Here is a 24,414-nt window from a genome sequence, read left to right on the forward strand (position 1 = left end):
CGTAAATTAAAGCATGGGGGGTCTTCAGAAGGCCAAATCTAACACCACAGTAATAGGGATGAATATCTGTTTCAAAACATGCACAAATATGTTTGAATATTAGCTTGTTAGTGAAATATCATTTTAGCGTTTTCTTTGTGTGTTCTGTTTGGCTTATACCTTATTTATAATTGCCTTTCAGACTTAGGGCCCATTTTAGCAAGAATGGTATTTCGCTATCAGAACAAACACTATGGTGGCCGATCTTCAGGAGATTTATCCTCCATGCAAGACTTAATTGATAAAGATGATTCCTTCATGCATGACGGTTTTGATGATGTATTTGCTAATAGTGATGACATGGATAGTGAAGGTAATGTCATTTGCAAATGTGTTTTCATAATTTGCATGAGTAGTTTTAAATAGAATGCGTATGCTCTTCTGGCTTGTCTGTTATAGGATGTGTGCACATCTGTGTTGTGCTTTCTTTCATTAAGGAAAACCACAATGCAGTATCTGATCTGCTGCTTAATGCACCCACCCAGCCTGTAGAAGGTTGGGATTTAATGACGGCCATATTTTATTGCTGTTGGACTAAAAATGATGTAGCAACACTATACATGTAGGTAAGGCTCGTCTAGGGGACCTCTATTCCACCACTTCATGGAAACTGTAAAAGAGGAATTATTTCCTATCCATTACAGTTGCCATAAAGCTCATAAATTGACCTGCAGAAGTGCAGTAATGCAAGAAGTCAGGGCTAATATGTGTGGGGGGTGGCCCCACTGCACTCAATGCTGCAGCTGCTTCTTTTATGGCTTCGTACATTGTGTTAGACTGAGTGAGTCACATACTCGGCATTGGGCTGGCCAGGGGGTCCTCCAGCGAGCCCTGATGACTGTGCAGCATACTCTGTTGCAGGGCTCCTCCGGGAATCCAAGACATCTTGGAGTATATTGTCTACCCTAGCTGCACCTTTTAAGGGCCCTATTACATAGTGTGGCTATTTGTCAAATAGGCCAATATATTCCTATGTAATAGGGCCATTGATTATCCATTGGCTTGCTAAAAAAATTTTTGTTTGTTCGTTGTGAATTTCCTATTGTGTAGTAGTGGAGATGCGACTGTCAAATAATAGAAGTAGATGGCTGCTCATATGATAAAGTGACCATTTGCGTGTCTCTGTGTGATCCTCGAGCCTTGCAGTAGGCTCTTAAATCTCAAGTCCACTACTTATCAGCTGCTGTATGTCCTGCAGGACATGTTGTATTCTTTCCAGTCTGACACAATGCTCTGTGCTGCCACCTATGGCTGTGACAGGACCTGTCCAGAGCAGAAGCAAATCCCCATAGCAAACCACTTCTGCTCTCCAGCCTGGAAAGAATACCACTTCATGCATGACATACAGCAGCTGTTAAGTACTGGATGACTTTTTATGATTTTTTAATAGACGTAAATTACAAATCTCTGGCACCAGTTGATCTACAGGATCAGCACTCATTTTAACTGCATATCAGGTCATGTAAAATGACTAGTGATGAATGAACTTGCAAAACTTTCTGCATTTGACTGCTAGTAGCTGGGGAGTTGGATGCAGTCCTAGGAATTCCTGGAAAATATAGTTGCAGTCATAGGCTGGGTTCACACTATGTATATTTCAGGCAGTATTTGGTCCTCATGTCAGGTCCTCATAGCAACCAAAACCAGGAGTGGATTGAAAACACAGAAAGGATCTGTTCACATAATGTTGTAATTGAGTGGATGGCCGCCATATAACAGTATATAACTGCCATTATTTCAATACAACAGCCGTTGTTTTAAAATAACAGCACATATTTGCCATTAAATGACGGCCATCCAATCAATTACAACATTATGTGAACAGAGCCTTTCTGTGTTTTCAATCCACTCCTTTTTTTGGTTGCTATACAGCCTCAAACATACAGCCTCAAATATACATAGTGTGAACCCAGCCATATGCTGTATTTATGTTTTTCTGGCAGCCCTATGGCTGCATCCAGCTTCTCCTGCCACCGGGAATCAAATGCTGAGTATTTGGATTCGGCTGACCCTGAACGTTTGTCAAGTTCGCTCATTACAAAGTCTGATGAATGGTTACATTTTAATATCTTGTTTATTGCTATACGTGTTATGTCAATGCCACAATTCTTCAACACCTAAGCATTTTAGGGTATCACGAGTCTGAAAGAAAATAGTAGTACTGTTTATTGTTATAAGGTTAGGTATAGTTATAACATTACTCATTACTTATTATTTTCTGTTTAAAGGCAGTGAAGGAACACAGCCTATGAAAAAATCTCACTCCTTTGTCAGCCTTGACATTCATAAGGAAAACTCAAAGCTAAATCATGTGACATTGGATCAGAGGCAGACTAATTCCTTGGTATGATGTATATTACTTGATGTTAAATTATAGGTATACCTCTATTTCTTTCTGTTGCTGTAATAGAAATTGTGGTTTAACCTCAATCGTTCAGCTGTCTCTAGGTTGCTGTGTGGTATCAGCTATTTGGTAACTAGAAAGTTGTGTGTCTAAATGTGGCGGTGCTGCAGTTTTTGTAGTGCTATGAGATTGCTTTTTTAACAATCTTGTGGACTGCAGCAGTCACTCGACTTTGTCACTAAGTTGCAGGATTGGCCTTGATAAAGGAATGTGGCCTAAGATACCATGTGCCAAAGATAAACCAGAATTCTAGTGCAAGATTCTGGTGCACTTTAAGGGGAATCCCTAATTTAATAAACTAATGCATTACTTAATAACCTTAGCAGCAGTTAATTTTTTTATTAGACTAAAGAACCCCCTTATAGTGTCAGTCTTTTTTTTTTTTTTTTTTTTTTTTACAAAATATAAGCTATTTTAGTAAAATCTTAAATGCATTTATCTAGTGAGATCTGGCCACTTCTGTACCCTTCCTGCATTCCTAAAGTAGCTTTGCTATGCTCTGTCTGCACACAGTTGGCCGTGTACAGTAACAACAGTAGCAGCATAATGATGCTACTTTACAAATGGGTTGGGGGGGGCAGCATTTTACCAGGGATTTTCATACAGAGAGGACCAGATTACATTACAGATGTAATTAAATACACTAAGGAATTTACCAAAATAGGTTATATTTTATAAATAATAAAAAAATATAGTGACATTTACACTTTAAAATGTCACTGTCGTTATAAATTTCAAAATCTAAATCAGCGGTAGATGGCAAATAAAGCAAGTTTGCAATTTACATTCATTTTTTTTTTTTTTTTTTTTGTTATCATGGAGAACACGGCACTTCATGTTTTCTGACAACCGGAAACAGTCAGAAAACAGGAGGTCCAGTGTTTCCCAGTCCATCTGAGTGCTCACTGAGAGCAGGCAGTCATGTGACTGACGGACACATTGAGCCGTGTATCTCTGTACTGGCCGGAATTCCTGTGTTTAGTCTGTTTTTTACAACCAGCACAAGTCAGAAAATCTGCCTTCTGGAAAGTGGAATAATGAATGTAAATTGCAAACTTGCTTTATTCAACATCTACTGTTGATTTAGATTTTGAAAGTTATAATGACAGTGACACTTTAAGTCAGCCGATAGTTGATCTGAAATTTGACTAGTCAGTTTAAAGGTCCCCAAACACCTATCAGTATAGGGAGGATGGAGACTACATAATAATAAGAAAACACACATTGAATTACAATTTAAAAAGTAAAGCTAATTTTGTGATGTTTTGTCATTTAACTGTTTTTTGTTTTTTTTTATTTAATAGGGTGGGTTTGGAGATGAACTTAATTTATGTCGCAAAAAAGATTTTCCTCAAATTGATTATTCATGTAAGTTGTTTTCCAAGAATGAGGAAGCTTGGTTTTGCTGCAATTATCATGTTAAAGTGACTTGAAAATGTCTGTTTTTATTTTTTAAAGGCAAATCACTTTTGTCATTGCACATGAAGCGAACTGATAGTTCCTCTTCATTACCTGAAAAAGAACATATCCGATCCTTAGACCTATCAGCTAATGATCTGGAAAGCATAGACCTAATTCATAAAAAATCTCATTTAGCCAGTCATTTGGAACGACTTGAGAAATTGGAGCTTCAACAAAATGCTTTGACATCTATTCCTAAATCGCTTTGTGAAGTAAGTCTAAGTGTGTTAAAACAGGAAAATATTAGATGAAGTATAAGTAACAACACAATTTCATAAGCAGAACTAAAGGTTTTTTAGTCAGTGCAGTTAGAATTTGTGAAATTGCCTATTCAGAAAGAGGTCTCAGAAAGATTACCCAAATCCATGTGCCTTATGGGACCCTGCTTTGAGTCAGGGCCAACAAAAATATATTGCTCTGGCAGAATTGATCTGTAGGTGTATTACATTTTCCTTCTGCAAAATGCTAGTGCCTATTTCCATTTGAAATGAGAGGTGTTTCGATTAGGCAAGCCCTGTAAAGCATATCTTTCAATAGGTAAATGATCTGCATAATACAAAGTATTGTCCTGTCTCCCATTAGCCATTGTGCTTTTTGTGTGATAGGAATGGTCTGATAATATACTAGAGCCATTGTTTTTTTGGTACATTGTTTTAATTAACAGTTTTCCATCTCAGGATAAGTCAGCTTACTATAGTAATAGGTTACAGCTTCCCATAAAAGTCTGCAGACATCAACATAGTTATTGGGGGTGCAACAGGCCCAAAAGTCTGTGTTCCTCATATGAGGCGAGCAGTACTATAGATTAAGCATCATAGTTGATGGGTCCAGTGACAAATTTTGCACTTTTACCCACCAGCTTCAAGTTATGTTTCTGTCTGTGGAAAGGGGATGGAGGTGTAAAGAGACTGAAGCAGAATCCACAGTATAAGTAACAGCATCCCACAAAGGCGGACTTAGATGAAAAAAAGGATAACTATGTGTGCCATGCTGGAATAAAGTTTTCCTTTATTTCATCTACCTCCGCCTTTGAGGGAGTAGGATGCTATTACTTTTACTGTGGATTTGGACATTTATTGCCCCATAGGGACACTGGAGCTGGTAACTATTGCATCTATTTTTTATTTTTGTTTTGTAACATTTGTTGAAGACAGGAGGGTCTAGAGGGGAAGTGCTATAGTATTTTCCTTTTTTTTTTTTTTTGACTAAAGCAGAGACAGTAGTGTTCTCTCTCAACCCAGTGATGGTTCACAGCATATTCTGCTGAGTACTTCTTTATGATACTGCTACTTCTGATTGTTTGCTATAGAGATATGGTGGGGACTCTTCTGTGTATGCTATACATGTTAGACATCATCACAGGTAATCTCCACACACTAACTCAGGGACAATAATAATGAGAGACTAAGCCTGTGGAGCAGAAATTTGGTGAAAATGCCATGAGATATATAATGGAAATAATGCTTCTTCTGATGTACACACACCATAGCTTATTCTAAAAAGTTATGTGAAAGTGCCACTACCCTTTTAATAATGTTTATGTTTATGATTTTTTTATTTTAGTGATGCTAAGATTTTCTATTTGTATTCTTTTGATTTAGGTTTTTAAGTGTTTGACTTACCTGGATTTGCGCAATAACAACTTCAAAACCTTCCCTTCTGCTGTTCTGGAAATGGGTAGTATCTCGTTCCTTGATATATCGAGAAATGAAATTGGACCTTCATTAGATTTGCATACAAATACAATATGCCTAACATTGAAGCACCTAAATCTTTCATACAATCAACTTAAAGAAGTTCCTGAATGTATTGGAAATGTTGCACAACGACTAGAAGAATTGATCCTTGAAGGGTATGTCTTTCCATAGGGTAGCAAGTAATGAGGAGTTGTAGTTTAACCATGTAAGGCTATGTTCACACAACGTATATTTTCGTAAAAGTACGGCCGTTGTTGCAATCGGCAACAACAGCCGTACTTTTTTCGAAAACATGCGTTACCTTGCCTCCTATCGGATCTCTCGCAGCGTCGTAAAAAACTGACAGAAAACCATGTCAGTGCACACTATGGAGCGAGTGGCTCCGGCCGCTTGCTCCATAGTGTGCAGAGGGGAGTTCTGATGCAGGCGCGCACAGATGCGCCCGCATTAGAACTCTGCGGCGCAAAAGAACATCCGACCGGACGGGTCATGAAATGGCCGATCTCTTACAGTGTGTGAACATAGCCTTACTTTGTAAAGCTTATTGAACATTTTAGGGCTGGGTAAAAAATTGTATTAGTTGGCCATTTGGGGGGGGGGAAGAGATCGCTGTTCTGTTTTCGTTTCTGTTTTTGTAAATATAAGATGTTATTGTATAACCAGATACGTTGGCTGCCAGTCACTCTGGGTACCTCCTCTGATTTTTCCCTCTATCCTAGCAGTATTTTGCATACCATTCGTAAATATTTTAAAGTTTAAGACTTAAACTGCATTCACACGTTCAGTGTTTTTCCTGGTCCGCGATTGTGGTCTGCTAGCTAGCTCCGTGATCCGTGCAGAACAGTCCGTTTTGTCATCCGTTTTGCATCCCTCTCCGTTTTTTCCACGGATCTGTTTTAAAGCATTTTAAATTAAATTGATTACATCACATCCCTGTTTTTCACAGACGAACACGGATGTCACATCTGTGTGTATCAGTGAAAAACACGGATCTAATTGATTTCTATGTAGAATCAGATCCGTGCTTCAGTTTCGAGTTATGCCATGTCCTATTTTTAAACGGAATGGATTGAAGATCTGTGAAAACACTGAACGTGTGAATAGCCCAATACAAAGCAATGGGCTATAAATTTGTCCCTGTGCACACGGACAAATTCACGGAACGTGTGAATGCAGGCTTACAGTATTTAGAGAACAAATACTTATCAGTGATAGAATTGTGTCAAAGTCTTTATTTTATGGTGCAGACCTCCTCTCCAAATTCCAGCAGGATGAATAGGCGCAGCTACTCCCAACAGATGATGTAAAAAAACTACTTTATTAAAATAATAAAAACATGTATAAAAGGCTCAGCATTAGGCGTTTCTAGACCGGACTGGTCTCTTCATCAGATGCTTAGTTAATACAGTGGGAAGTAGCCATATTTAAATCCAACAAGAGGAAGTGACCATTTTTTTTTTTATTTATTTTTTTTTTATTTTATGGTGCCATGGTTATCATTCAGTTATGCTTCTGCATTTTAAATACGATTTTTAATACCTAGCTGTACTAACTGAGTCAAGAATTTGAATTTTTAATGCAGGGGTCTTACCAGGGTACAAAAAGAGCCCCAAGGCACCCCTCAAAAGAAAAACATGTACACACACACACACACAGATTGTGTAGTGTTCCCAGCCCTTGGCTGTCAGGGAATGATAGGGAGTTGTAGTTCTAAACCACACTATGCTATACCTCTAAGGGCCGGTTCACACTGAGCAAACACTGCGCAATTCTGCGGCGTAGCTCTCCGCCGCGGAATCCCGCCTTGCCCAGTGTGCTGCTTTGAGCGAATGGGACAGCGCGCGCCTGTCCGCTCCCTCTCCTATCCACTCAAAGAATGAACATGTTCATTCTTTGAGCGGAGAGCAGCGGCAGCGGATAGGCGCGCGCTCTCCCATTCACTCAAAGCAGCACACTGAGCACGGCGGGATTCCGCAGCGGAATTGCGCCGTGTTTGCTCAGTGTGAACCGGCCCTAATACTACCCCCCTCATCTATACTACCACTACTACTACTCCCCTTATCTTCAATACTGTTGTTGTTGTTGTTTTTACTACTAATACTACTCCCCTCAACTACTACTACCACACCCCTCATCTACAATGCTGCTGCTACTACTCTCCTCATCTACAATACTGCTGATGCTACTACTACTCCCCTCATCTACAATCCTGTTGCTACTACTGCTACTTCTCTCATCTACTACCACACCCCTCATCTACAATGCTGCTACTACTACTTTCCTCATCTACAATACTGCTACTACACCCCCAATCTACTACTACTACTACTCCCCTCAGCTGCTATACCTCTACTACACCCCTTATCTACTAAACTATCACCACATCACAGCTTTAGTGCAATTAACCAAGAAAAAAAATAACTGAAACAAAAATTCTGCAGTTTAGCCCGCCAACTCGGTGTGGCTTGCAAAAGCGGTGTGATTTATAAAAAGGGCGTAGTCTAATAATCGTAATCGAGGTTACAGGTTCAATTAACCGTAATGTTGATTTAGGCCATAATTGCCCAGCCCTAGTGTGGGGTCTGCAGAGCTGTCAGGCAGTGAGGTGCTGCACAGGCAAGTCGAGGAGAGAGAGCTGTATTTTGTTTTTTATTTTTTTCAATCTGTTTATTGAATTTTTCATAGTAATTTTTTAGCAAAGAATAATTTCCAACTTAAATCTGTAGATTACAACTTTCTCTTTGTACTCCCTCCCAGCAAAAGGTGCGAAGCAGGAAACATTTCATCTTGGGCAAGACCCTGGATCTTAGTGCCAGAGGCAATTCCCATTATCATAATTTTTTTTTCATTGCATCTTTTTTAAGCTATTTATAAAAGTTGCTTAACATATGTATTGTAGATTTTATGAGTTTGAAAATACCTATTTGTTTCTATTTGTATAGTAATAATATTTCAGAAATTCAAGCGCCGATATACTTGCCTGAACTGAGAACACTGAACCTGAACAAGAACATGATTTCTTCTCTTGGGTCCAATATTCTGAGTAATTGTACCAAGCTAGAAGTGTTTTGTGCCATGACAAACCAGTTGTGTGAGTATAGAGCATACATTTTTTTTTCTTAAAGGAGACCTGTCACCCCCCGTGCCGGGGTGACAGGCTCCCGACCCCCCGTTACAGCCCCCTATACTCACCTGATACCGCCGGGTCCCGCTTCCTGATCTTTAAAGGAGATTTATTGATGAGGCATTACACTCTAGCAAACAAAGTTGTGCCTCCTCCTCTTTAAAGGAGAAGCCTAGCCAAAACATATTTAAGTAAGTTATTGCACAGCAAAAATTATACAGATTGTCCATATACACTTATTATAGGAAATGCACATATAGTGCTTTATTTCTTTATTTACTACAGCTTAAAGACTTCTCGTTTTGCGCTTGGGAAGAGAGCAGACTGTGCCCTTCCTCCTAGGAGCGACATGGAAGGTCAGGTTGGCGGGTTAGCTACACATGCAACAGGAGACAGAGCATGGTTCACATGTCACATTATCCCGGTGGTCTCTCTCCCGTCCTGCATCGGAGCTGTTACCAGAGGTTATCTTGCTTCACACTTCCATCCCCACTGCCGCACAGCCCAGCCTGCACCTCTGTGGGTTAGACAGTGGGTCGTGACATCACCATTTTTGCTAGGAATAGAAGACTTCAAGCTGTAGTAAATGAAGGAGTAAAGTATTGTTGGGCAATAACATACTTAAGTATATGTTTTGGCTGGACTTCTCCTTTTAAAGTAATTTTTAATGGAGCTTATTTGTTGCATAATTGAGATAACGCAGGTTGTACAAAACTAGTCTAGTACCTCTAGTCTAGTACAAATCTAGTACCTAGCACCTCTTGCCATTAGTGTTACTATAGCATACAGGCAATTTCTGCTTGGGGTGCCCTACATCTATCAGGTAAAGTTAACATAATGTTTAAAGGCGAAATTCGGCCAAAAGTATTTTTTAATTATTTGTTATTATTATTTGTTATTACTTATGGAAAGTTAGACAAGTTTCTAATGTACATTAATTATGGGAAATGCACGTATGCTGCTATTTCCTATAATTTAGTAGATCAGGGAGTCTTCAAATTCTGTCAAAAACCGAGACGTCATCAATCAGTTGTAATTTCTATGGAGTATCCAGCAGGGGGCGCACTATATATAGAAGTCAATGAGTACCATTGCTGGACACTCTATGGATGTCTATGTAAAAAGTAATGTATTTTTTATTGATTGAATACATTTATGGAATACTTTGGGGAGCAAGTGCCTGTGCATCTAACTACCTCCCCCCTCCCTCCCTGTTCATTGCTGGACACATATACACTTTACTACTCCTCCCATCATCTGCTCATAGTATGAGCAGATGATGGGGAAGTAGTACCAGGGTCATCCCCATCACCTGCACATCCCTGCCGCCACTGACATTGCCGCCGCTGATGCTCTTCTGTTCACATGCCCTGCTGGGGACTGACTGCAGAGCTCACAGCCCAACCTGCTGCCGACTCGTTCCCTGATGTCACCCCCGGCAATATTTTGGCCCAAGTTGTCCTTTAAGCCTTCTGTGACACAGAACCTTGGAGTCATGTGAAATGGGCTGCCAATGTATCTGCGCACAGAGGTGTACAGGCATCATTACTTCCAGAAACCCAAACCTAGTCACCTGTGTCAAACATACACAAGTTTTGTCTAGGACTCAAAAGCGTGGACTGCAGCACTTTTTTGCTCAGAAAATAAACTGAATGTAGTCACTAGCTGACCACAAGCCAGTTATTAAAAGTAATGAGGCCATGTCATTCTGTGCCCCATATTCATATTTTTCAGAAGTATTCATGCCGTGGAGGACACAAACCAACATAATCTGAACTAGCTCTAACATGTAAACACAGATTGGAGACCAATGCAGTAAAGGGGGTTTTATACATATCATGTTGCGAGGTAGATATGAGAGAGTCTATGAACAAGGCTCAGTGAGAGTAATTGTATATATCTCAGTATTTCCCCCCATATTCCCTCATCCAGGGAGCCTTTACTTTACTGGCTTCAAATACATATACTGTAACATGTCTGAAAGGGAAAAAAAGACATTCTGTTAGGGATAACACACCAAATGGTATCATTGTAATCTTATTTCTTAGTGTCCAGAACAGCTATATACACTGACTAAATTGTACCTGGATACTTGACACTTCTTACAGTACCTACTTCCACTCTGGTGTCCAAGCAAACGTTATCTTCGGCAAAATAAGGCCTTCACTGGTTTAATATTGATGGCATATCAGATTTAAAGAACCAGACCCCTTTAATTTTATACAATCCCTTGTTCCATTGTTACTGTATCAGGTTTTCAATGTAGTTTAATTAGGTAATGTAATTTTTTTTCTTTTCAGCAATGGTGCCTAATATGCCTTCAAAGATCACAACGCTTAGGCTTTCCCAAAATAACTTTACAGATATCCCTAGAGAAGTTCTTCAACTCTCTTAGTAAGTACACCACTTTTAAAAAATGACACTAACGTTAAGTAGCATGATTACCTTTTTTATTTAAAGAACAAGTGCATTTACAGAAATAGTTGTAACGTATAGGAGATTTATTGATGAGGCATTACACTCTAGCAAACCAAGTTGTGCCTCTGTGATGTATAGGAAATAAGACTGTAGGTAAAGTCTATTATAGTTTTTAAAACGACAAATGGAAGAGAAGCCCATAGCAATCAAATTTGGATGTAATTTCCTAAACCGCCACCCAAAAAACAACATTTATCAAAGTGCCCCTGGCGTATGCCACAGAAAAGAGCTTTAACTTAGGCCCAGGGCTGTTCACCGAACCTGGGCCCCCCACCTCACTGTAACTATGGTAGCACTAGTGTGGCGTATAGTATAGGATAGATAATGTCATAATGACCTCATTTGTGCAAAATCAAGGTAAAAAGCAGCAATTTTTTGCAAATCATGGCGGAACTGTAGCCAGGAGACAATACACCACTAAACGTATAAGTCTTTTTGGGTGGCCATGGGCCCCCCAGGAGCTCAGGGCCGCGGGCTACCGCCCGAAAAGGGCCTATTATAGTGCGCTACTGGTCAGCTGTATCTTTCAGCTAAAATTATGTCTGATTTACATATTAATAAAGCTTATATATTTCCCATGCAAAATTTATCAATATGGCACACTCACTGTCATCATCGACGAGTGGTTGTGCCATTTCCCTTTTTTAAATGGCGTATCTTCAAATTTGCGCCATTTTAATGCATAATGTGTGCAATTGAAATTCACATGATCCTCCCTCACTACAATACGTCAAGATGGGAAAACACAGTAAGAGAATGTTTTACCCAATTTATCAATGAAAAACTTGGAAGAAGACTATTAAGTGCCGCATTACAGGAAATAACCTCAGCTATTCCAACTACTTCTCAAAATGGTGACTGCAGCTCTGTATTCCATCAGAGTTGAGAATGCAGCTCTGGCTTTTGTAGGTTGTATAATCAGACATGGCACTGAAAATGTACGCACCAATAGAACTATTCTGTGGACAGACCTGAAGGGTGTAAACTTTAGGAAAATCGCAATTTTATGCACAATGAAGCAATTGCGCTAAAATGTATGACTTTTCTATGATAAAAGACATGCGTAAATAATGAAAAATTCCCCGCATTGTGCCTGTAATTCTAATGAGAAGCTTAAGCCATTTTTCTTATTTCTACCCCTGTTTAACGGCAGAGAGGTCTGCTTTTAGACATAAAATAGGCTAAACCTGAAGGGATTAAAGTAGTTGTCTGAGGAGCAAAAAAAGGATGCAGCTCACTATTCTGCAGACTTCGCAAGTGAGCGAGAGTATGCCTGCATGCTATGGCCAATAGCCACACAATATTGTACAGGTTGCCAGATCATGTGGCCATTGGCCACTGTGTGTGGGTTTCAATCACATGTAGCAATTTAAGTTTAGTACCTGCACCAAGAACAGGGCCTTCTCTCTTTAGACGGGGAGAAACTTATAGGGCTGTGTCAGCATGAAGCTGGTAGTAAGCCACTAGAGATTGAAAAAGAGAACTCACTCATGTGTATCTCCTATTTGTTTTGTTACTGCACCTGTAAAACCAATATGGCTTAGAGCTATATTTAATGTTAAGACATTTATAAACCATTACAACAAATGTATGTAATGTCTTGTCTTTGCTTATGTAAGAAATAAAAATTAAGTACTATTTGGAAATTATATCAATTATTGCTTACAAATTTTCCCATTTCCTTTGTCTTAAGTTTAAGAACAGTAGATATGAGCAACAATAAGATAAATAATTTACCTGGTCCACTGGAATGGGCTTCAATTAATCTGCGAGAAATTGCACTGAACCACAATAAGATTAGTGTGTTGAATATGGGACACCTCCGGAAAGATTCAAGCAGATGGTCACGTCTTGAGAAACTACATATTTCTCACAATTTGATCAAGGAGGTAATACTATACATTTCAGTTGTATTAATGCCATGTTCTAGAATTCAGGATTTGCTGTTGTTTTAATACAAAGCTGCATTTCAGATACCTCCTGAAATTGGATGTCTTGTGAATCTCACTTGTTTTGATATAAGCCACAATCCAGATTTGAGGTCATTTCCAGATGAAATGGGTAAACTTACTAAAGTATGGGACCTTCCACTTGACGGACTACATCTTGATTTCGACCTGAAGCGCATAGGATACAAAGCCAGAGACCTCATAAGGTACTGTACTTCTGCCACGTTTCCTTTTTGGGTACCTTTACACTTAAAGGGAACCTGTCACCCCCCGTGCCGGGGTGACAGGCTCCCGACCCCCCGTTAGAGCCCCCTATACTCACCTAATCCCGCCGGGTCCCGCTTCTGGAGGTGGTCGGGTGATGAAGATCTCAGCCGCTGCAGCCCGGCGCACGCGCTGAGAGATGAGTCCAACGCCCATAGAGAATGACGGAGCGCTGGACTCTCCTGTCATTCTCTATGGGTGTTGGACTCATCTCTCAGCGCGTGCGCCGGGCTGCAGCGGCTGAGATCTTCATCACCCGACCACCTTCAGAAGCGGGATTAGGTGAGTATAGGGGGCTCTAACGGGGGGTCGGGAGCCTGTCACCCCGGCACGTGGGGTGACAGGTTCCCTTTAACTGATCACAGCAGAATGACCAGTACTGTCATTTTTTATGGTTAATTTTCTGCAAGTTTACATACTCGCAGCTGATTTTTCACTCTGCTGCGAGGATTTTAAGCCCTTTCTTGCTTTACTCAGAGCTGCTGACTAATACATTACCTTGCCACGCTCCTGCTTGCTTCTCAAGCTCCTGGCTCCTTGACATCCTGCTCAGCCAATCAGTAGCCGTAGAGGGGCAGCTGGAAAAATGTTACTAGGGTACAATAAGTGTAGCCCTAACAGCAGTCTGTGCCAAGTGACACAGAATGTGTTTGTGCAGAGGTTATTGTGCTGGGAGAGGAGGATAATCCATGACCGCAACCTATCTTTGTTTTGATGTCGACTTTAAAGGGTTATTCCTCTCAAGCCAAAATTTTTAATAGAGCACATTATTATACAGAAAATACATCCGTATTTGAACAAAAAATTCTGTCCTTGCCTGGCCTTATCTGCAACTTTGTAGCTTCTTTGTTATGCCAGGATGGTTAGGGTACTATTACACGGAACGATAATCGGCCCGATTCGGCTGATTATTGCTTCGTGTAATAAATACAACCATCAGCCGTTGACAACGATCATTGGCTGATCGTTGATATAGGTTTGAACCTATAATTGTCGGGTGCCGTCGGCGCATCGCCACGTGTAATAGCGGTGCGCGGCCGTCGGCTGACGATATACATTACCTAACCTGGCTGCAGGGCTCCTCTTGCGGTATTCATCCCGGGTTCCGCGCGCTCCAGCTTCAGAGCGGCCTGTCTGAGCTGACAGGCTGCTCAGCCAATCACTGGCTAGGATCGCCGAGGCCACTGATTGGCTGAGACAGGCCGCTCTGAAGCTGGAGCACGCGGGACCCGGGGAGAAGACTGCAAGAGGAGCCCTGTAGCCTGGAGAGGTAATGTATAAAGTTAAGCAAGGGATGCAAGGACATCGGTAACGCTGTCCCTGCAGCCCTTTTTAAACGATAATTGGGCCCAGTAAACGAGCGCCAATCTAGCAGATCGGGCCTTCATCGGCCAGTGTAATAACACCCTTAGGCTATGTTCACACTTCGTATATTTGAGGCTGTATATTTGAGGCTGTATAGCAACCAAAACAAGGAGTGGATTAAAAACACAGAAAGGCTCTGTTCACATAATGTTGTAATTGAGTGGATGGCCGCCATTTAATGGCAAATATGTGCTGTTATTTGAAAACAATGGCTGTTGTATTGAAATAATGGAAGTTATTTACTGTTATATGGCGGCCATCCACTCAATTACAACATTATGTGAACAGAGCCTTTCTGTGTTTTCAATCCACTCCTGGTTTTGGTTGCTATGAGGACCTGACATGAGGACCAAATACAGCCTCAAATATACATAGTGTGAACCCAGCCTGAATCTGAGTTAAAGCTGCTGATGAACTAACTGTGATTAATCTTCTAGCATTACAAAGTTGCAAATAGAGACTTGTTTACATTAACCACTTCGGAAGAAAGGGGGGGGAGGATGGGGAGACCGAGAGAAAAGCTCACACACAGTTTTTTTGTGTCTTCAGCAGAAAGCAACAGCTCAGAACTAAGGAAAGGAGACAGATTATTTTTTGAACTATGAATTGTACAGATTTCACAGACCTAATACCACAATATAATTTATTTAGATTTCTTCAGCAGCGGTTAAAAAAGGCTGTTCCTTATAATCGCATGAAGCTATTAATAATGGGAAACACTGGAAGTGGTAAGACAACACTTGTACATCAGCTGATGAAAGAAAAACGCCCTGGGCAGGAATCGGAGAAAGCTACCATTGGTATTGACGTGAAGGACTGGCCGATTCAAATAAGGGGGAAAGTTAAGCAGGATATTACACTGAATGTTTGGGACTTTGCAGGTAATAAATCATTTTCAGGATTGACATTTGCAAGTTTACCCTTGGATTACTTGTGTTGTAGAGTATGCACGGCACAGGCATGCAATCTTCAAATAGGGTTTGATGCTTTGAGTTGAGCTATGTATCAATCCTAAAGATCAGGAAGGAGTGGGAGGCAGGCAGTGCTGCAGAACCTTAGGAGTTCAGTCCCACCTCCTTGACACTTAAGCCTACAATGAAAACCTTATTTTAAAACGTGTATGTTATTGATATCTGGCTGCCCATGTTCACAGCTCGTATGCAGTTTAGCTGACAGATTCACTTTAAACAGAATATAATGCCTAGATTTTCTTTTACGGTTAGATGCAGATACTCAAAAACAAAAAAAAATTCTAATCTGTTTGTATTTGATTACTATAATTTTATTATTTGTACATTGTTACGAGTGCTGACATCTTACCTGATCTGTTTTGAAAAGCATTTAGTAACATGCTTTATGGCAAGCCTTATGGACATAGAGGACAACAGACAGGACTTGTCCCCTTGAGATGAATGTGAAACATTACTAAGCATACTCTGTCACCTGTGAAAAGGTCATTCCAAAGGGAGCTGCCATTGTCTTATACTGATGCAATCTTTCTGGCTCTGTAATTATGTACAGATCACTTTAAGGCCATATTAAATGGCCAGACCTGTGCTGCAAGCGAGCGCTGATATGCGACATGGCTCGATAATTAAATTATAGGAAAGCCCTCATAATTGTTATAGCATTGCAGTATTAGCAATCTAATGATTGCCTATGAAAGGTCCCTAGGGGGACTTAAAGTGTCACTGTCATTGTAACTTTAAAAATCTAAAACAGCAGGTGATGTGAAAAAAAAACATGTTTGTAATTTACATTACTTATTTTTTTAGTTGTTATGCTTTAAAACAAAGCTGTACTCATTTGTACCCAAGTCCAGTCTCCTGAAGGCAGCTTTTTAGTGCGGATTGAAAAGAAGAGACTAAACACAGGAAGTCCCAGTCATATTAGCGCTCACAGTGAAGGCAGTCATTTGATTGATGGCAGCATTGAGCCGTGACACTCTGTAGTGTCCGGGACTTCCTGCATTTAAGAAAAAAAGACTGGGCCTGGATACAAGTAAGTATAGCTTTGTATAGCGTTTTAAAGTATGATAACTAAAAAATAATAATAATATAACTTACAAACTTTCTTTATGTCACATCCCCTGCAGATTTTGAAATTTATAACAACAGTGACACTTTAAAATGTGTTTTATTTTAAAATGCTTTTAACCCCTTCATGACCCAGCCCTAAATGATCTATATGACCGTGTAAATTTTCATTTTTCCTTTTTCCTTTTTCTCTTCTCGCCTTCTTAGAATTATAGCACTTTCATTTTCTATCTACAGGGTCAGTAAGGGCTTTTTTTTTCAGGAACAAATGTACTTTGTAATAGCACCTTTCAATCTACCATAAAATGTATGATGGAACCCCAAAATAATATTTATAAAAATTGGTGAAATTGGAAAGAAAATTGCTATATGGTGACTTTTGGGGGGTTTGTGTGTCTCAGTAATGCGCTATATGGTAAAAGTGACATGATACCCTTATTCTATAGGTCAGTCCAAACACAACAATATGCAAGTTTACACAGATTTTCAGTTTTTTTATTTTTTATTTTTATTTTTTTATATATTAAATCATTTTTTATAAACTATTAGTAAAATGGCATTGTTGTGACTCTTATCACTGTTTTAATATTTCACTTACGGGGCTGTATGGGATGTAATTTTTTACGCCATGATTTCTAGTTTTTATTAATACCATATTTGTGTAGATCGGACATTTTGATAACTTTTTATTCATTTTTGGTGCTTTTTACGTTTACGCTATTCACCTAGAGGATCACTATTGTTATATTTTAATAGATTGGACAGTTACGCACACTGTGGTGTACATGTTTATTTATTTTATTTTTTACACGTTTTATTTATATTATGGGATGGGAGGTGATTTTAATTTTTTTATTGGGAGAGGGGCTAGGGCGTACCAGTACATCCTAGGTTGTTTAGGGGTTTAAAAAATGTGAAAAAAAATACTATAATAAAAGTTCAAAATATAAGCCAAAATAAAAATAACCATATTTTGTATCGCTGCATGTGGATTTGTCCGATCTAGTATAATGGTAAAGTACAAAGTATAATCCTGCTGATTTTTGGTCACAGCATACATCAGAAAAAAAGTTAATAAAAAGAGGTCAAGAAGTCTCATCTAAACCAAAATCTATACTAATAAGCCCTTATACAGCCCTAGAGACAGAAAAATAAAAATAATCATAGAGGTTAGAACAGATGAATTTTAAAGGGGTAGTGCGGCGTTTAACATTTATTCACTAAATAACACACATTTCAAAGTTATAAATGTGTGAATGTGTGAATAAATGTGTAGCATCGCACTACCCCTTTAAGCATATTCATTTTTAAAAAAGTTTTTTTTTAACTTTTTTTAAAGTACTAAAATAAAACAAAAGCTATATAAATTAAGTATTGTTGTACTGCACTGACCCACAAAATACTGATAACCTGTCACTTCTACTGTTACATGCATGGTATAAGAAATTATTTCCTAAATTGCTTTAAATTAAATTGAGTTTTAGAAGGTGAGAAGCAAACAAAGAAAACTCAAAAGTTAAAGTGAAAAACATTAATTTATATTCTAAATGTAAAATTCAAGCCAATTGGCTGTTACAAGCCAAAGTCATAATCTCTTGGAGAGCTCGATACACCTTATACCGATGATGGACAAAAGAATAAAGCGGCCACGTCATCAGCTGCTCAGCTGCGATTGGCTGAGCACAGTTATGCTCAGCCAATCGCGGCTGACCTTCGGATGACGCTGCAGAGGGCGGCCGGCACTCGGGAAGATCCGCCGTCCGCCCGAAGAAGACGTCACTGCTGAGGATCGGAGACCGTGGTCGGCACGTGACATGTGAGTATAGCGCACCACACTTCCGGGTACACGGGTGGGGGTGGTGGGACACGGGGAAGGGGGCCATTCACAGACATAACACACATTACAAAGTTGTATAACTTTGTAATGTGTGTTATTCTGTGAATAATTTTTTAGCGCCGGACAACCCCTTTAAATCAGTTTCATAAGTCTCTCCCAGTATGTCCAAAAAAGTCAGTGCCCGTGAATATTTGCTTGAGATTTGCTCAGTGATGAAAATTACTGATATATATTGTTCACTCGTACTTCTTTACATCATGTTTATCATGTGAGTACAGTTGTTAATACAGTATGTGTTTGATTTCAGGGCAGGAGGAGTTTTATAGTACTCATCCACATTTTATGACGCCACGTGCTTTGTACCTTGTGGTTTATGATCTCAGCAAAGGGGCCTCAGAAGTTGATGCAATAAAACCTTGGCTTTTTAACATAAAGGTAACCTTCTGCATAGTAACTTTTTATTAAGAATAAATAAAAACAAGGGTTATTCTCATCTTAGACATATATGACAAATCCACAAGATATGCCATAAAAGTATGTTGGATGTGGGTCTAACCTCTGGCTATTTAACCACTACAGCTATTTTTCTTTTAGTGATGGGACCAAAAATGACATGCAGGCATGCACCCACAAATGCATAGGAACAGATCAGATGCATTGTCAAGGGCAGAAAGACACACAGGCCTATATTTACAGTTAGATCTGTTTGCAAAGTTGCTTCATGTTTATTGTAGCTGCATTAAAGGAGGTCATCCCAAGATTAAAAGGTATCCCCAGTTAATATGATAGGGGATAACTAGCTGATCAGTGGGGGGGGGTCCACTCACTGGGATCTTAACTGATCTCGAGAAGGGAATTTGGCAACATTCAGAAGTTCCATAAGGATTGAATGGAGCTGTGATCAAGAGGGTGCAGGGCAGCTCCATTCATTCTGGGGACAATTGACCCCCATTCCTATGATCTGTGGGTCCCAGTCGTCAGATCCCAATTGATCAGCTAGTTACTTTTAATTTTGGAATACATTTTAAAAGCAGTTTAAAGGTTGCAAAGGTGTTCATACCCTTTAACTGGGACCTGTGATGTAAGTAGCTGTAAATCACTTGATGCACTGTAGGCTATGCTACTTCTAGCCATTAACTTATGTTGATGATCCCACAAATGCCAGTTTCTTTGTGTTATTAGAATTTGTTTCCATTTTTATAGGCCCGTGCTTCATCTTCACCTGTTATTCTTGTTGGAACACACTTAGATGTGTCTGATGAGAAACAAAGAAAAGCTTGCATAAATAAAATAAAGATGGAGCTATTTAATCAACGGGAGCTTCCCTGTGTCCAGGATTATCATTTTGTAAACGCTACAGAAGAGTCAGATGCTTTGGCAAAACTAAGGAAGTCTGTCATAAAAGAGTGTTTGAACTTTAAGGTAATTCTCTGAGAAGCCTAGGCAACACACTAGGCTATGTTTTTCATTCTGTGTACTTTTTCCAGACACAGTTTATTCAGATAATCTAATGGTGTAAGAATGCTGCCACCAAGTGGATGATTGTTTGCAATTCCTTGGACAGTGGTAGCTCTCTACTCCACAATCCGTTTTGGAAGGCTGTTTGGAAAATGATCATTTCCTGTTCTAATTGCTTTAGATGCCAACAAATAGTTAACTACTGTACCAATATGTTTTATTAAAAAATGGAAAAAGTGCAATTCCCCAATAGTTTTTCACTTTTCTGTTCAATGGTGTTCACACTGTAATGTAAGAAACATTTATTATATTGCTCATGTCATATAAAGGGCAGTGATACCAAATATGTGTTGTTGTTGTTGTTGTTGTTGTGTTTTGTTTTGTTTTTTTAACTTTTAAACTTAAAGGGGTATTCCCCCCAAAATTATTTTTGCATTAATACGTTGCCCACCCGTAGCTTTCAATCTTTCCAATATAAAGTTATTATGGATTCTGCACAGTTTTGCTGTTATCTAGGTACATTCACCCCCATGGATTGCATAGAATCATCAGACCTCAGTCCACTCCGACACGCTCCCTGCTCCTGGCCCGCACCCTCCGAGACGGCATCACGTGTCCTCCTTCTCTTCAATGGGCCGGGTTAGCACTTCTAACCCAGCCAATCTGAAGTGAAGGAGGACGGCAGTGGCTGCTGTTAGAGAGGGAGACAGTGATCAATCAGTGCAGCTGTCACTGACTCCTTCTCTAACAGCAGCCACCCCAGTCACCGGTACCGTGTGCCCGACCCCCAAAGCCCCAGAGCTCACCCCCTGACGGCACCCCTTGTCGCCCGCAGTACCCTGCGCCGCTTACCGGTGGCATCCCAGGCCCCCCCGTGGCTCACTGTCCCCCGGCACCCCCTCAATCGCGGCACCCGTCACCCGCGCTGCTCGCCCGCAGCACAGCCGCTGCGCTTATCGCAGCTCGCTGTCCCCCCATCACCCGCGACTCGGTTCAATAACGGCGCCCCCCCACCCCGCCTCCGTCCGTCACTGGCGCCACCCCCACCCCCCCTCGTCCGTCACTCACTTGCTGTCAGCCGCGGGGCCGTCGGTAAGCGCCGCGGCCGAGCGGCTGACAGCAAGTGAGTGAAGGGCGACTCACTGTACCCCTGTGACCTGCGGCTGGGCCGCGCTGTCACTTGCAATTGGCGGCGCCATCCTCCCCCTGTAACCCGCGGCTCACTGTCCCCCCCCGGTCACCTGCGGCCCCATCACCTCCGTGACTGCGGCCCCGTCAACAGCCCCCCCCCGGTTACCCGCGGCTGACTGTCCGCTCCCCCCCCCCCCCCATCGGTCACCCGCGGCTGACTGTACGCCCCCCACCCCCGATCACCCTCGGTTCCGCCGCGGCCCACTAGCGCCCGCCCGCGGCGCTTACCAGTGGTGCCGCGGCTCACTGTCCCCCCATCGCCCACTGCTTATCGGCTCATCCCCACCACTGAAACCCCCCCTCCCTCTTACCTGCGGCCCCCCGCAGCTCACGAATGGCGTTCATCTCAATTCTGCTGCACCATCTCAGCTCTGCTACACCATCTCAGCTCTGCTATGCCATCACCATCTCAGCTCTGCTATGCCATCACCATCTCAGCTCTGCTATGCCATCACCATCTCAGCTCTGCTATGCCATCACCATCTCAGCTCTGCTATGCCCTCACCATCTCAGCTCTGCTCTCACCATCTCAGCTCTGCTCTCACCATCTCAGCTCTGCTCTCACCATCTCAGCTCTGCTATGCCCTCACCATCTCAGCTCTGCTATGCCATCACCATCTCAGCTCTGCTACGCCATCTCAGCTCTGCTATGCCATCACCATCTCAGCTCTGCTACACCATCTCAGCTCTGCTATGCCATCACCATCTCAGCTCTGCTGCACCATCTCACCATCTCAGCTCTGCTACGCCATCACCATCTCAGCTCTGCTGCACCATCTCAGCTCTGCTATGCCATCACCATCTCAGCTCTGCTGCACCATCTCACCATCTCAGCTCTGCTGCACCATCTCACCATCTCAGCTCTGCTGCACCATCTCAGCTCTGCTATGCCATCACCATCTCAGCTCTGCTGCACCATCTCACCATCTCAGCTCTGCTATGCCATCACCATCTTAGCTCTGCTACGCCATCAACATCTCAGATCTGCTACGCCGCCATCATCATCTCAGTTCTGCTACGCCATCACCATCTCAGCTCTGCTACGCCGCCATCATCATCTCAGCTCTGCTACTTCATTATCAGACATAAGCATTGCATGATGGGAAATATAGTTTCCTATCTTGATTATAGACCATCTTTTAGAGAAACTTGTAACTCAGGAACGGCAGCAGCTAGAAAGATGGGAGATGGCTCAAAATACTCGGGGAGACTTGGTGAGTAAGAATAGCTAGGTTTGGGGGCATTACATTCTTTTTGCTTTTGGGGGGAATACCCCTTTAATAGGAAATTCCTCTCAAACATAACTTTTCATATGTTGCTGCCCATGGTGAGACTAACAATTCATTCCATACTTATTATCTATTCCGTCTTTCTCCCTGTTCTGATCTGCTACTTTCTGCTGAAGACACAAAAAAACTGTGCAAGCTTTTCTCGCCATCTCCTTTCCTTCCCCCTCTCCTTCAAAATGCTGATGTACTCAAGTCCCTATCTGTAATGCTGAAAGGGTTAATCACAGTGAGTTCATCAGCAACTTGACCTCAGTTTAAGGGTGGGTTCATACTGAGGAATTCTCGCGGATAAACTCAGCGGAATTCTGTCGGCTGTCTGCGCGCATGGCCGCATGCCTTTCCGCCGGCTCCATAGACACCATTCTATGGGCCGGCGTATTCCGCTATCCGCCGAAAAAAGTGACATGTTAATTCTTTCGAAGGATAGCGGAATACGCTGGCCCATAGAATGGTGTCTATGGAGCCGGCGGAAAGGCGCACGGACAGCCGACGGAATTCCGCCGAGTTTATCCGCGAGAATTCCGTAGTATGAACCCACCCTTACTCTCCCAGCATTACAAAGAAGCTACAAAGTTTCAGATACAGCCTGCCAGGTTCTTGTTTACATCAAACCACAATCTGCTGTTACACTGAACGATTATTAGCCTGAGCAGTCGTTAATTGGCCAAGAAGGGCCAATAATCATTCAGTGTAATAGGGCCTTAAGACAGCTTAAAATATCCCCCCCCCATGTTTGTAGTGTTATGTCTCACAGCAAAGATGTCTGTCTACATTAGATGTTATCTTTTATTTGTTTAGATTAGAGATCAGCCAGTTCTCGGGCAGCTGATTCCAGACAGCTATCTAGAGCTGGAAAAGAGAATCCTGATGGAAAGAAAGAACATTCCAATTGAATTTCCTGTGATCAGTCACAGAAGGCTCCAAGATATTGTAGAGGAAAACCACCTGGATCTGGATGAGCATGAACTTCAACATGCAGTTCATTTTCTAAATGAATCTGGTAATGTAGCTGTCTAGAACTTTACCGGGGTCTGGCTGGACTATAGCAAGGTCACCATATACATGTTTTTTTTTGTTTTGTTTTTACCAAAGTTATATGCTTTTTTTATTAGGTTTTGTAGCTTCTGATGCCCTGATTCTTTATTTATTTATTTAATTTTATTTTGTTTCTCAAGATATAGGGATTTTACTTTTTAGTTGACAATCTGTACTTTTTTTTCTAAGTTAGATGGATGATAACTTTTTTTTTTTAAGAGGTATGATTGCTAGGCCTAGGTTGATTCATGCCCCCACAGCCTTACATTCACACTTACAAGCCTCATTCGCACTTCCCTCAGCTTAATGTTTATTTGCCTCTAAGCTTTTATTCACGCCTTTAAAACACTAAGAGGAAAAAGCAAAAGTTCAAAAATCTGCATAAAATTTTGCTGCAGATCCTGTGCGTGTGAATGTTTTCTAAAGCATTATGCACGTACAAAAACTAAAAAGGATGTAAGCAATCTATGGGGAAAAACTGTATATCCATATCCTTATGTACATTACTTATGTATGTTAACAGCATTGAGGGTTTGCATCTTATTATAACATTGTATGACAAATATTGAGCTTTTTTCACTTAATTTTCCCACTTCATTGTCTTACTTCCTCTTTACAGCCTATTTGCACCATGTTTTTTTCTCTATGTTTATAGTTGTTTTTTTCCACCTAACTGAATCTTCTACATTTATAAAGTAGTGCAAAGAGCCAGATCAATCAAAACAAAGTAAAGTAAAGTGCAGTGAGTCAGAACCTGTTGAGTTTCTTAAAGGGAATTTGCCACTAG

The 24,414-nt window shown here is 41.1% G+C and overlaps 1 protein-coding gene across 1 annotated transcript in view; it reads left to right on the top strand.

The window, feature by feature from the left end:
• The window catches only part of LRRK2 (leucine rich repeat kinase 2), a 150,975-nt gene that overhangs the window by 71,517 nt on the left and 55,044 nt on the right, over positions 1 to 24,414 (top strand). The window contains exons 21-33 of the mRNA XM_069977268.1: positions 182 to 352; positions 2,268 to 2,383; positions 3,748 to 3,811; positions 3,902 to 4,116; positions 5,506 to 5,756; positions 8,544 to 8,692; positions 11,026 to 11,119; positions 12,897 to 13,092; positions 13,177 to 13,358; positions 15,433 to 15,662; positions 18,962 to 19,089; positions 19,858 to 20,076; positions 23,391 to 23,592. Coding sequence (XP_069833369.1) covers positions 182 to 352; positions 2,268 to 2,383; positions 3,748 to 3,811; positions 3,902 to 4,116; positions 5,506 to 5,756; positions 8,544 to 8,692; positions 11,026 to 11,119; positions 12,897 to 13,092; positions 13,177 to 13,358; positions 15,433 to 15,662; positions 18,962 to 19,089; positions 19,858 to 20,076; positions 23,391 to 23,592 — 2,217 coding nt within the window. The remainder of the gene's footprint in view (positions 1 to 181; positions 353 to 2,267; positions 2,384 to 3,747; positions 3,812 to 3,901; positions 4,117 to 5,505; positions 5,757 to 8,543; positions 8,693 to 11,025; positions 11,120 to 12,896; positions 13,093 to 13,176; positions 13,359 to 15,432; positions 15,663 to 18,961; positions 19,090 to 19,857; positions 20,077 to 23,390; positions 23,593 to 24,414) is intronic.

The sequence above is a fragment of the Dendropsophus ebraccatus genome, chromosome 1, assembly GCF_027789765.1.
Source record: "Dendropsophus ebraccatus isolate aDenEbr1 chromosome 1, aDenEbr1.pat, whole genome shotgun sequence".
NCBI classification, from domain to species: domain Eukaryota; kingdom Metazoa; phylum Chordata; class Amphibia; order Anura; family Hylidae; genus Dendropsophus; species Dendropsophus ebraccatus.